This window comes from Myxine glutinosa, chromosome 9, assembly GCF_964187855.1.
Source record: "Myxine glutinosa chromosome 9, kmMyxGlut1.1, whole genome shotgun sequence".
Classification (NCBI taxonomy): domain Eukaryota; kingdom Metazoa; phylum Chordata; class Myxini; order Myxiniformes; family Myxinidae; genus Myxine; species Myxine glutinosa.
Window position 1 is genome coordinate 816,617 of NC_136269.1, and position 14,321 is coordinate 830,937.

The following is a 14,321-nucleotide window of genomic DNA, read 5'->3' on the forward strand; positions in this document are numbered from 1 at the left end:
AGAGTTCATTCTTGAGTGTGGAGAGATAGTGCTTCCTGGCACTCCTGAGGGTAGACACAAACTTGTTCCGAGCTTGGTGGAAGGAACTGAGATTGCCTTCATTTGGATTAGCCTTCCAAGAGGCAAAGGCAAGTTGTTTCAGGGCAACTGCCTCACCACAAGATTCAGTGTACCATGGACGGGAGGAAGGGGAAGACAACTGAAGACGAGATGGGATAAATCTGTGCATGAGAGAGAGCAGTTTGCTTTGGAAGAATTCCCAGGAAGAATTGATGTCAGAGGCAGGAGAGATGGGAGACCAGTCCAGATGATTGATGGCTGCTTGAAGACCATGCCAGTCGGCCTGAGTGAAATACCAGGCTCGTCGCCGCTGAGGATGCTCTCTGAGATCGCTGAGCACATGCTCAGAAGAACCGATTGGAGCATTAGAAGAAGAGCAGCAGACATTTGCAGGGAAGTTTGTCATAACCAAGTATAGCAGAGAAGATACTCCATTGGCTGAGATCCGGGTCGGGAAATTGACAGTAGTGGGGTCAATATACGAAAAAAAACTCACCAAACCCCCAAAAAATTGATACAAAAGGTTTTTCAATGGATTCTGGTACCATTGGGCATGCTAAATAACATACTAAAAATCTAGTAACATCTGACTTCCGGAAAGGGGTCATTTTCAAGATGGCGTCCAAGATGGCCGCCGGGAGCTTAAAATGGCCATATCTCAATTATTATTCAACCTAGAAAGATGGTTTTGGTGTCTAACTCTAGGTTTTAGGGCCCAAGGAATCCAATTCAATCAATAAAATTACCATCAGTTAATTATTTATTGACAAGTCCAAGATGGCATCCCAAGGTGACATCCTGATCCACTAAAATGGCTCTGTCGAATCGTAGTCAACCAGGAGAGATTTTTTCAGTGTGTATACCCAGGTTTAAGGCACCCAGGAAATCATCAAAATTACTTAAACAAGCGTTATGCCTAGGTCCCCCGTCGGGGAAGTGATGTGAGTTGACAAAGTGGAACACGCAGAAAACATGCTATGATATGATATTTCGCTCACAAGGGTCAGACATACATGGAGGCGGCCATCTTGGATTTTGACGTGGCGACCCAATTTTCAATAGCGTTCTTCTTTATGCCCAGATACACCCACACACCAAAAGGTACTTCGCTTATTTTTCAAGATATTTCGCTCACAAGGTTCAGACATATATATATATATGGTGGCGGCCGTCCTGGATTTTGACATGGCGACCCACTTTACAATAGCCGTCTTCCTTATGCCGAGATACACCCACACACCAAATTAGAAGTTGGTACTTCGCTTATCTTTCAAGATATTCTTCTCACAAGATTCAGACATACATGGCGGCGGCCATCTTGGATTTTGACGTGGCGACCCAATTTTAAACAGCGTTCTTCCGTGTGCCTAGATACACCCACACACCAGATTAGAAGTTGGTACTTCGCTTATTTTTCGAGATATTTCTCTCACAAGGTTCAGACATATATATGGTGGCGGCCATCTTGGATTTTGACGTGGCGACCCAATTCTCAATAGCGTTCTTCCTTATGCCGAGATACACCCACAACCCAAATTAGAAGTTGGTACTTTGCTTATTTTTCAAGATATTCATCTCACAAGTTTCAGACATAAATGGCGGCGGCCATCTTGGCTTTTGACGTGGCGGCCTGATTTTAAACAGCGTTCTTCCGTGTGCCTAGATACACCCACACACCAGATTAGACGTTGGTACTTCGCTTATTTTTCGAGATATTTCGCTCACAAGTTTCAGACATATATATGGTGGCGGCCATCTTGGACTTTGACGTGGCGACCCAATTTTCAATAGCGTTCGTCCTTATGCCGAGATACACCCACACACCAGATGAGAAGTTGGTACTTCGCTTATTTTTCAAGATATTCATCTCACAAGGTTCAGACACACATGGCGGCGGCCATCTTGGATTTTGACGTGGCGACCCAATTTTCAATAGCGTTCTTCCTTATACCTAGATACACGCACACACCAGATTAGAAGTTGGTACTTCGCTTATTTTTCAAGATATGCAGGTTACAAGGGTCAGACATACATGGCATCAGACATACATGGCGGCGGCCATCTTGGATTTTGATGTGGGTTGCACCCACACACCAAATTCGAATGCGGTCCTTCGCTTACGCACGCACGCACGCACACACACACGCGCACGCACGCACACACGCACGCCCGCACGCACGGACGGACGGACGGACACACGGACGGAGGGGAAAGCCATAGTCCCCCTTTCGCTCCGCTGAGCAACGGGGGACAATTAGCACAAAGTAATCAGGTAATCCAGTAAGCCAGGTTTACCAGCCCATTAGGCATTTGTTGTCTTATACAGTTAGTCGCTATTCATCGTCATCCTCCGACTCCTCTGGAAGAAACTTGTTATGTGGATTGTCACATTGTCACACGTGTCACAGTATCTTCTCCAATCAGTGTAGTGGTGTGTAGAAGAGATGCCTCCACTGCAGCCTTTACTATATCGATGTCAGCATCTCCAGGTGCATTGACCACAGTGCAATACCTTTCTCTCAGTTCATCACTTATCATCCCGATCAGTCTCTGTTTATTGATATCTCTTGACAGGACCTCCTCCCTCTTGCCTGAGAACTTTGTCTCAGCAGTGAAGCTGACAATGGGATGAATATTGTGTCCTCTTCTCTGATGCGTGTTGTCTTTAATGGACGGCCCTTCCTCAGAGCCATCAAAGACAATGGTCGTAGCTGAACCATAATGCTGGATGGTGAAGTCAGCATACGACTGCGCTATTTCACCATAGCTTTCTCCACTCTTCCATGGTATTCTGTGAAGGAGTGAACCTCCATCAAGGACGTGGATCTCCGTTTCTGGTACAGAATCTAGGATGGCATCACTTGCATGATCACAGATCGCGTGAGCTAGTTGTGACTTATCAGCCTTTCGGAAGACGTTTCTGGCTTCAAAGAGGGCAGGAGGGAAAGGACTGAGCTCATAACTCATAACCTCCTGCAATGATAGCTCTCCAGTTTATAGGATAAATACAGTTTCGACAAAAATACAATTGTGAACAATTACTTAACTTTGATCGTGCGTGAAGATAGTGGAACAGCTTTGAAAAACAGTGACTGCCCCGACAAGATCTCGTGAGATCTTTGATCTTCATTTCAACAATATTGATAGATAAAGGTGATATAATATAACAAATATCATGAAACATTTACATTTTGTAGTCCATTGTATAATTTAAATAAACATAAATGCAAATTTCGCATGTGGAAAAAGTAAGTACACCCTTGGCTCTAATAGGTGGTATTGCCCCCTTTGGCAGAAACAAACTCAAGTAGGCGTTTCTTATAACTGTCTACCAGTCTCTGACATCGACTGGGAGAAATTTTTGCCCACTCCTCCATGCAGAATTATTTCAGCTGTGCGAGGTTTGAGGGGTTTCTTGCATGCACAGCTCGTTTCAAATCCCCCCACAACATCTCGATGGGATTTAGATCCGGGCTTTGACTTGGCCATTCCAGAAAACTCCATTTCTTTCTTTTCAGCCATTCCTTGATAGATTTACTGGTATGTTTAGGGTCATTGTCATTTAGATCATGCAGATCCGGGCTTTGATGGGATGAATATTCATTTAGATCCGGGCTTTGATTTGGCCATTCCAGAACCCTCCATTTCTTTCTTTTCAGCCATTCCTTGGTGGATTTACTGGAATGTTTAGGGTCATTGTCATGTTGCAAGGTCCACCTTGGGTTGAGCTTTAACTTTCCAGCAGATGGCCTCACATTATCCTCAAGCACCCTCTGGTACAATGAAGAATTCATAGTGGATTTTATGATGGTGAGCTGCCCAGGCCCTGATGCCCCAAACCATAATATTTCCACCACCGTGCTTTGCAGTTGGTATCAGGTTCTTGTGGCCAAATGCTGTCTTTGATTTTCGCCAAACATGTCTTCTGGTACTGTGGCCAAATAGCTCTACCTTTGACTCATCTGTCCAGAGCACATTGTTCCAGAAGTGCAGTTCTTTGCCTAGGTGTTCATTCGCAAACTTTAGTCTTGCCTTGATGTTCTTTCTGGACAGCAAAGGTTTCCTCCTGGCACACCTCCCATGTTGATCAAATTTGTGCAGCCTCTTTCTAATGGTAGACTCGTGCACTTTGACATAAGCAGTGGCAATAGCTACCTGTAGGTCCCGTGATGACATTCTGGGGTTCTTCGAGACTGCTTTCAGCATCTTGCGGTCTGCTCTCGGGCGGAACTGGCTGGGGCAGCCTGATAGTCCGTGGGCTGAGTAGGGTTTACATGCACCCCCCCCACAACTTAACTTCCCGGGTATGTCCATGTACCCCCCACCCTAGGGGTTAGGAAAAACCATGTTAACAGAAAAAAAACTCATTCCCTCATAGTTTGACGTCTGGTGACCTCATTAGTGACCTCATTAGCATATAACACATATCATTGTAAAGAGTGTCCCAGGAAAAACATTTTGAGGGGTCATATGCAACCATAGGATGACTAGGTAAAACGTTATGGCCATTTGAATTTCGCCTACCCCTAATTTTCGGAAATCACTGACACAGGGGGGGGGTAACATCAAAATATGCGTGGGAGGTACACCTTGGGAATTAGTTTTTTTTCTGTTAACATGGTTTTTCCTAACCCCTAGGGTGGGGGGTACATGGACATACCGGGAAGTTAAGTTGTGGGGGGGGGGGGGGGGGGAGGCCCTACTCAGCCCACGGACTATGACCTGAACAAGTTGGCAGTTGTTTGGAATCTTCTCCACTTGCAGATGATCTTCCGGACAGTCGAATGATTGATTTCAAATTGTTTGGAGATCTTTTTAAATCCCTTCCCAGACTCGTAGGCATCTATAACCTTCTTTCTGAAGGCCTCAGAGAGCTCTTTTGATCTAGGCATGGTGACGCCGCACACTTCAACAATAAAGAGCAAACCAAACGAAATGTCTGAGGTTTAAATAAGACAGGTTCCTCCAAGATCCTCTCCAACGATGTTCTCATCATTTGCACCTGAGCTGGTGCACTTGATTCTAATTTTAGGTATTTGAAGTCGTGATAAATGTAAGGGCGTCCTTACTTTTTCCACATGCGAAATTTGCATTTATGTTTATTGAAATTATACAATGGACTACAAAATGTAAATGTTTCATGATATTTGTTATATTATATCACCTTTATCTATCAATATTGTTGAAATGAAGATCAAAGAGCTGTATGTTGAAATATGTTGAAAAAGTCAAAACTTTACATGGGGTGTACTTACTTTTACACGTGACTGTATATTGAGAGTGCAAGTCGTCTGAAGATTTGCAAAATATTATTGTCAGTGATGAACCTGCATAGATGAAGACACAGTTTTTGATTTGCTTAATTAATAAATGAAAAAATTAAAGATTGGCTCACCTGAATTATCCGAGGCATGGATTCGGCGTCGATGCCAGCAGAACTGAGGTTGGCAGATGCTGGTGGTATCAAGGTCTCAAGCCAAAAGGTGACAAGCCACTTAATGAAGAGGGTGCGTGCTTTTAAGAAGGAATCGCAAACACCAAACACTGCTTCACCTGTCACGTGGTCCTGTCCTGTTTGCACGTAGCATGGTTTTGAACGTGGTGTAGGCATGGCTGAAAATGAGAGGGGGTTTAGGGAAGGGAGGAGGTGGGGAGTTGAGGGGCGTCAGAGGTGGGTGAGATGGGGGTGCACAGGGGTGCGAGGTGGGTACGATGGGAGTTGAGAAGGTGTGAGGGGGGTTGAGGTGTGGGTGAGATGGGGTGTTGGGGAGAGGGGGTGAGAGGATGTGGGTGATGGGTCGGAGGGGGTTTGAAGCATTACTGCAATGTGGACTGCAAGCCATACTAGCATTGTAAGCCATATTAACAAATTTTCAAACATTACTGCAATGTGGACTGTAAGCCACACTAACACTGTCAAACATAACTGCATTGTAGACTGTAAGCCATACTAGCATTGCAAGCCACAATAACAAACATTTAAACATTACTGCAATGTGGACTACAAGCCATACAAGCATGGTAAGCCACACTAACACACTTTCAAACATTACTGCAATGTGAACTGTAAGCCACACCAACAAACTTTCAAACATTACTGCGATGTGGACTGCAAGCCATACTAGCATTGTAAGCCACACTAACACACTTTCAAACATTACTGCAATGTGGACTGTAAGCCACACCAACACTTTCAAACATAACTGCATTGTGGACTGTAAGCCATACCAGCATTGCAAGCCACACTAACAAACTTTCAAACATTACTGCAATGTGGACTGTGAGCCACACAAACACATTTTCAAACATTACTGCAATGTGGACTGTAAGCCACACTAACAAACTTGCAAACATCACTGCAATGTGGACTTTAAGCCACACTCACAAACTTTCAAATATTACTACAATGTGGACTTTAAGCCACACTCACAAACTTTCCAACATTACTGCAATGTGGACTTTAAGCCACACGAACAAACTTTCAAACATTACTACAATGTGGACTGTAAGCCACACTCACAAACTTTCAATGATTACTGCAATGTGGACTGTAAGCCACACTCACAAACTTTCAAACATTACTGCAATGTGGACTTTAAGCCACACGAACAAACTTTCAAACATCACCGCAATGTGGACTTTAAGCCACACGAACAAACTTTCAAACATTACTGCAATGTGGACTGTAAGCCACACTCACAAACTTTCAATGATTACTGCAATGTGGACTGTAAGCCACACAAACAAACTTTCAAACATCACTGCAATGTGGACTGTAAGCCACACTTACAAACTTTCAAACATCACTGCAATGTGGACTTTAACCCACACTCACAAACTTTCAAACATTACTGCAATATGGACTGTAAGCCACACAAACAAACTTTCAAACATCACCGCAATGTGGACTGTAAGCCACACAAACAAATTTTCAAACATCACTGCAAAGTGGACTGTAAGCCACACAAACAAACTTTCAAACATCACTGCAATGTGGACTCTAAGCCAAACAAACAAACTTTCAAACATAACTGCAATGTGGACTGTAAGCCACACTCCCAAACTTTCAAATATTACTGTAATGTGGACTCGAAGCCACACTAACAAACTTTCAAACGTCACTGCAATGTGGACTGTAAGCCACACTCCCAAACTTTCAAATATTACTGCAATGTGGACTTTTTGCCACACTCACAAACTTTCAAATATTACTGCAATGTGGACTTTAAGCCACACCAACAAACTTTCAAACATCACTGCATTGTGGACTGCAAACCACACCAACAAACATTCAAACGTCACTGCAATGTGGACTGTAAGCCACACTAACAAACTTTCAAACATCACTGCATTGTGGACTGCAAACCACACCAACAAACTTTCAAACATCACTGCATTGTGGACTGCAAACCACACCAACAAACATTCAAACGTCACTGCAATGTGGACTGTAAGCCACGCTAACAAACTTTCAAAAATTACTGCAATGTGGACTGTAAGCCACATTCTCAAACTTTCAAATATTACTGCAATGTGGACTGTAAGACACACTCACAAACTTTCAAATATTACTGCAATGTGGACTTTAAGCCACACTAACAAACTTTCAAACATCACTGCAATGTGGACTGCAAACCACACCAACAAACATTCAAATATTACTGCAATGTGGACTTTAAGCCACACTCAGAAACTTTCAAATATTACTGCAATGTGGACTTTAAGCCACACTAACAAACTTTCAAGCATAACTGCAATGTGGACTGCAAACCACACCAACAAACATTCAAACATTACTGCAATGTGGACTTTAAGCCACACCAACAAACTTTCAAATATTACTGCAATGTGATATGTAAGCCACACTAACAAACTTACAAATATTACTGCAATGTGGACTTTAAGTCACACGAACAAACTTTCAAACATTACTGCAATGTGATATGTAAGCCACACTAACAAACTTTCAAATATTACTGTAATGTGGACTGTAAGCCACACTCACAAACTTTCAAACATTACTGTAATGTGGACTGTAAGCCACACAAACAAACTTTCAAACATCACTGCAATGTGGACTGTAAGCCACACTCACAAACTTGCAACATCATTGGAATGTGGACTTTAAGCCACACTAACAAACTTTCAAATATCACTGCAATGTGGACTGTAAGCCACACTCACAAACTTGCAACATCATTGGAATGTGGACTTTAAGCCACACTAACAAACTTTCAAATATCACTGCAATGTGGACTTTAAGCCACACTAACAAACTTGCAAACATCATTGGAATGTGGACTTTAAGCCACACTAACAAACTTTCAAACATTACTGCAATGTGGACTGTAAGCCACACCAACAAACTTTCAAACATTACTGCAATGTGGACTGTAAGCCACACCAACAAACTTTCAAACATTACTGCAATGTGGACTGTAAGCCACACCAACAAACTTACAAATATTACTGCAATGTGGACTGTAAGCCACACAAACTAACTTTCAAACATTACTGCAATGTGGACTGTAAGCCACACCAACAAACTTTCAAACATTACTGCAATGTGGACTGTAAGCCACACCAACAAACTTTCAAACATTACTGCAATGTGGACTTTAAGCCACACCAACAAACTTTCAAACATTACTGCAATGTGGACTTTAAGCCACACTCACAAACTTTCAAACATTACTGTAATGTGGACTGTAAGCCACACTAACAAACTTTCAAACATCACTGCAATGTGGACTTTAAGCCACACTCACAAACTTTCAAATATTACTGCAATGTGGACTGTAAGCCACACTAGCAAACTTGCAAAAATCATTGCAATGCGGACTTTAAGCCACACTAACAAACTTTCAAATATTACTGCAATGTGGACTGTAAGGCACACTAACAAACTTTCAAATATTACTGCAATGTGGACTGTAAGCCACACTAACAAACTTTCAAATATTACTGCAATGTGGACTGTAAGCCACACAAACAAACTTTCAAACATCACTGCAATGTGGACTGTAAGCCACACTCACAAACTTTCAAACATTACTGCAATGTGGAATGTAAGCCACACAAACAAACTTTCAAACATCACTGCAATGTGGACTTTAAGCCACACTCACAAACTTTCAAACATTACTGCAATGTGGACTGTAAGCCACACTAACAAACTTTCAAACATCACTGCAATGTGGACTTTAAGCCACACTCACAAACTTTCAAACATTACTGCAATGTGGACTGTAAGCCACACTAACAAACCTTCAAACATCACTGCAATGTGGACTTTAAGCCACACTCACAAACTTTCAAACATTACTGCAATGTGGACTGTAAGCCACACTAACAAACTTTCAAATATTACTGCAATGTGGACTGTAAGCCACACTAACAAACCTTCAAACATCACTGAAATGTGGACTTTAAGCCACACTAACAAACTTTCAAATATTACTGCAATGTGGACTTTAAGCCACACGAACAAACTTTCAAACATTACTGCAATGTGGACTGTAAGCCACACTTTCAAATATTACTGCAATGTGGACTGTAAGCCACACAAACAAACTTTCAAACATCACTGCAATGTGGACTGTAAGCCACACTAACAAACTTTCAAATATTACTGCAATGTGGACTGTAAGCCACACTAACAAACTTTCAAATATTACTGCAATGTGGACTGTAAGGCACACTAACACACTTTCGAGCCCAGTCCAAAATATGCTGCATGATCCACTTGGGTTTATTGTGAATCATTTATAACGAGAGTTCATAGAACATGTTAACACATGCAGTGTTCAAGTCGATACTTCAATTGAAAAGAAATAATGGTTTTGAAGATCGCTGAAACAATTCCGGAAATTTAGCGCTGTTGAAGTGAGTTGAAGCATGTTGAAGACATGTTGTCTTATGAATGAATGAATGAATGATCGTTTTAAGGCCATTTACCCCGCTAGAGCGGGGGTTAGCCTTGCGGTCCCCATGACAATCATGGTTCCCTGTTTGAGGCAATGTTTTTATGGCCGGATGCCCTTCCTGGCGCCAACCCTTAGTCGCCTCTGACGATGCGCAGGGATACGGTGTACATATTCTGAATCGGGGTACACACCGGGATCATTCATCCCAGCAAGCTGGTACTCAATTTTCCGACCTCGGAAGGATGACAGGCTGAGTCAACCCCCCTGGCGTTAATTCAGCGATCGACCGGGATTCGAACCCAGGATCCTAGGATCCCAAGCCGGCACCCGAACCGCTAAGCCAACACCAGGCTAAACACCACCTAAACAACACCAACACCAACATCAACACCAACACCAACACCAGGTACTGTCTTATACACCACTGTGGCGGTTACCTTATGTGCAGGTAACCGCATGTGGCGGTTACCTTATGTGATTACCTTATTTGGGCATAATACACGTGCACGGGCCTGTTGGACTTGTGGTTGTGCGGTCGTGACGCATGCGCGGTTGCCGGAGCCACGCCCTCCGAAGAGGGCTTTCGGCTTTATATAAGCGTGCCGACTTCCGTTCGAGTTTAGTGTGCTGGATCTTGCTGTTACAATAAACCATCTTCGAACCCTACGAATGGCCTCGTTCTCTCGCCTTCCGCGACTCCTAAACCACCATATTTTTAAAACATGTCCAAGTCCCGGGTACTGCAAAACAGGTTTTTTTGGAAGCGGTAGCAAGGTAATTTGTGTTCTACCGTGTTCAAGTTTACAATAAAAATAAAATAAATATTGTGAAGGTCATAAAAAAATTAATTCAAATGTGGACTTCAAGCCACACACGAACAAGAACTCCGCGTGGAGAATAGGTGTTCTTAACGATGACGTCATTGGTGGAGGCTTCTCTCTTTTCCTCCGATGAAGGGTACATGTCCGAAAATTGAGCTTCTCCTCAATTCCCACAGCGATTACCATAATGTCAATCAATATCTTGTTTATTTCATCCATTATTTTACTTGTCTGCTGACGCAGATCATGTCTTGTCATCACCAGCAACACTAGCTATTCTTTCTAATTAGTACAACATAATACGACATTCTGGTGCTTACACCTCACTGTGGAATTACAGGCCAGACCAAAGTAATGTAGCCTGTGCTACAGATACCCAATGTTAAAATGAGGATCCTGCATGCTCTCGATAATAAAGTGAAGACATTACGTCACTACATGCCATCATTCATGGGTTATGTAAACGAGAGTTTGAGTGGAGTTTGTTAGGCCTTTAGCAGTTTGTCACATCCATGTTGCTTGTATTATATAACTTCGTTTGGAATGGGATGACATTGTGATGATCCAAATTTATATTGTACCAACTAGCAACGGTACCCGCCCTATGGGCGGGGCTTCAATTGGGAGGCCCAAATGAAAAGGCAAAATGTCAGAAATTGAAGGCTTTTTTTATTTTAAACGATTCATATAAACATCCATTAAATCATATCACACGCAAATCATCAAATCACAGTGATGTGCTTTTTATTGAAATTCTAAAAATACTGTTTAGATTTTGATGATTTGCGTGTGAAATTTAACGGATGTTAAAATAAATCGCGCCTCCCAATTGAAGCCCCACCCTTAGGGTGGGTACCGTTACTCATCATATATAATGGCAACACAACAATTTTTACCACTTTGCTTTAAAGAACGAGAATGAAGGGGGAGGAGCGTGTTAATATGTCTGGTTGAAGGCTTTGGGTGGTGAGGGGGCTTGAAGCCAGATTTTAATCTTACAGCCGCCATGTTGGTGCTCACCGTCACTGCGATGCGAAGCGAAAGACGCCTCAGAGCTGTCACATTCACAATCGCTATGTCGTAGGCACTCCCGATACGTGTTTCCTTCATTGTAAAAACGACCAAATCAACAGTAAAAAGGATTTGGAGCCGATAGGTGTTACGGCCTTGGCAAGATCGATGGAGACAGCGATCTGTTAGCGTATTCACCGCCCAAATAGCGATGTGGAATTCTCTCATGTTGAGATTAAACGTCGTTTGAACTTTGGCCGAGGTCATTATTTACTTTTCATGATGTTTATATACGAATGATGTTTAATGATGTTTATATTGGTTTTGGGTCGTCCTTTCCGCATATCTCGTGGGATTGTGAGTTGGAGAGACGGCCGTGATGGCGGGGAGGGGTTTTGAATTCTCTCAGGCAGGGATTCAACCCGTGTCCTTATAAAAGGTCTTTGTCTGAGGACACAGAGTCCGATCAGTGCAGCCGTTTGTGCGGCACCCGGGAAAACAACATCGTCACAATGAAAACATCGTCACAATGAAAACATCGTCACAATGAACGTCATGCGAATGCGAATATCATGCGGGAGTCCAAACCTGAGAATGCTGGAGACTAAAGCTGAAATTGGGAAAACGAAATAGCCTATTTTACTCCTGGAGATCCCAGGATTACCCACCCAAAATATCATTGCGATCGGTTCAGCAGTTTTTACGGCACCTTCGAATGGACAGACAGACAAGACAGACGGACGGCCTCGGAACAGAAGTTCTCTTGACATTTACATTTTGCAGCGCAGTCGATATTACAGCAAATCGATGCCGTTTTACAGGTGAAATGTGATTCTGCATTCTCAAGAGGCTTTCCTCCACAGCTTTCATCCGCAGCTCAACGCAGCTCAATTCAGAATTATTGGAATCTCCCGCGATGAAGCTATCTCTGAGGGCCTTTCACTCACTCACCGCAGGCAGGTAGGTGGTCTTTCTGTCTTCTACCGACTCCTCTCCGGCCTTGCACCCCCAGCTCTCTCTGTGCTCTGTCCCCCAAATATTCCTACAGGTCGCACAAGATCTGCCAGCAACCCTCTGATGGTTAAACTGCCGAAATCTCGGCTCTCCGCTCACCTTCACTCTTTCATTCCTCTTTTCTCCCGCCTCTGGAACAAACTCCCTCACTCCCTTCAATCCCACTCCTCCCTCCAGGTCTTTAAAACAGCTGTTCACCACCATCTCTTATCTTCCCCCATCCAAAACCTTGATCTTTTCTACCCCCGCTAATTCACCCCAGATCCACCTTGTTTGAAATTCCAACTTCTTTCCTGGAAGTCCTGGCAGTGTCCATATGTTTTATACCTCTCCCACTGCCCCCTTCCCACGCCCCCCCCCCCCCAAAGCCCTCGCCCTCTCTCAGATCTCTCGATGTCTCCATGTCTCTTGGTCCCTGCTCTCAAATGTTGTGTTTGTGTCCTTCCCCCTCTCTCCCCATCTTGTCTACCGCTCCCTATGTTATATGTTTTATGTGTCGGTTTGTCTTTCTGTGTGATTAATGTTCGCTCTTTCACGAGCCTCGATATTGTATACAAAAAAAAAAAAAAAAAAAAAAATGGAATACTGTTCCCCCCTCTGGGCTGGTGCTCCTGCCTCACACCTAGCTCGTCTTCACGCTGTTGAAACCAAAGCGTTCCGAATCAATGGAATCTCCCGCGATGAAGCTACCTCCGAGGGCCTTTCACTTACTCACTGCAGGCAGGTTGGTGGTCTTTCTGTCTTCTACCGACTTCTCTCCGGCCTTGCTCCTCCAGCTCTCTCTGGGCTCTGTCCCCCAAATATTCCTACAGGTCGCACAAGATCTGCCTGCAACCCTCTTATGGTTAAACTGCCAAAATCAAGACTCTCTGCTCACCTTCACTCCTTCATTCCTCTTTTCTCCCGCCTCTGGAACAAACTCCCTCACTCTCTTCAATCCCACTCCTCCCTCCAGGTCTCTAAAACAGCTGTTCACAACCATCTCTTATCTTCCCCCATCCAAAACCTTGATCTTTTCTACCCCCGCTAATTTCATCCCAAATCCACTTTTTTGAAATACCAACTTCTTTCCTGGAAGCCCTTGGTGTCCTTGTGTTTATACTTCTCCCACCCCCCCCCCCCCCCCCTTCACACGCCGCCTCCCCCCAAGCCCTCTCCCTCCCACGCATTGACGATGTCCCTGCTCTCAAATGTTGTGTTTATGTGCTTCCCCTTCTCTCCCAATCTTTTCTACCACTCCCCTTTTTATATACTTTGTTTCTTTGTCTGTTTGATTTGTTTGTGTGATAAATGTTAGCTCTTTCACGAGCCTCGATTCTGCATACAAAAAAAAAGAAAAAAAAAAGAGAAACACCAATTTGCTTCAGCTTAATGATGACACCAATCAAGAAATATGCATGAAAATAATGACTCAGAATGTCTAAATTAAAATAGGTTTGGTCTCGAGTTTCCAATCGAGCGATAAGCGAGTGATCCTTTGACCATAATA

At 43.4% G+C, this 14,321-nt stretch overlaps 1 protein-coding gene across 2 annotated transcripts in view; it reads right to left on the reverse strand.

Annotated features, from left to right (window-relative positions):
• Positions 1-14,321, reverse strand: part of LOC137435670 (ral GTPase-activating protein subunit alpha-1) — a 532,061-nt gene that overhangs the window by 356,218 nt on the left and 161,522 nt on the right. For both annotated transcript variants that reach the window (XM_068129617.2, XM_068129616.2), the window contains exon 10: positions 5,456-5,673. In XM_068129617.2, the coding sequence (XP_067985718.2) occupies positions 5,456-5,673 (218 nt within the window). The remainder of the gene's footprint in view (positions 1-5,455; positions 5,674-14,321) is intronic.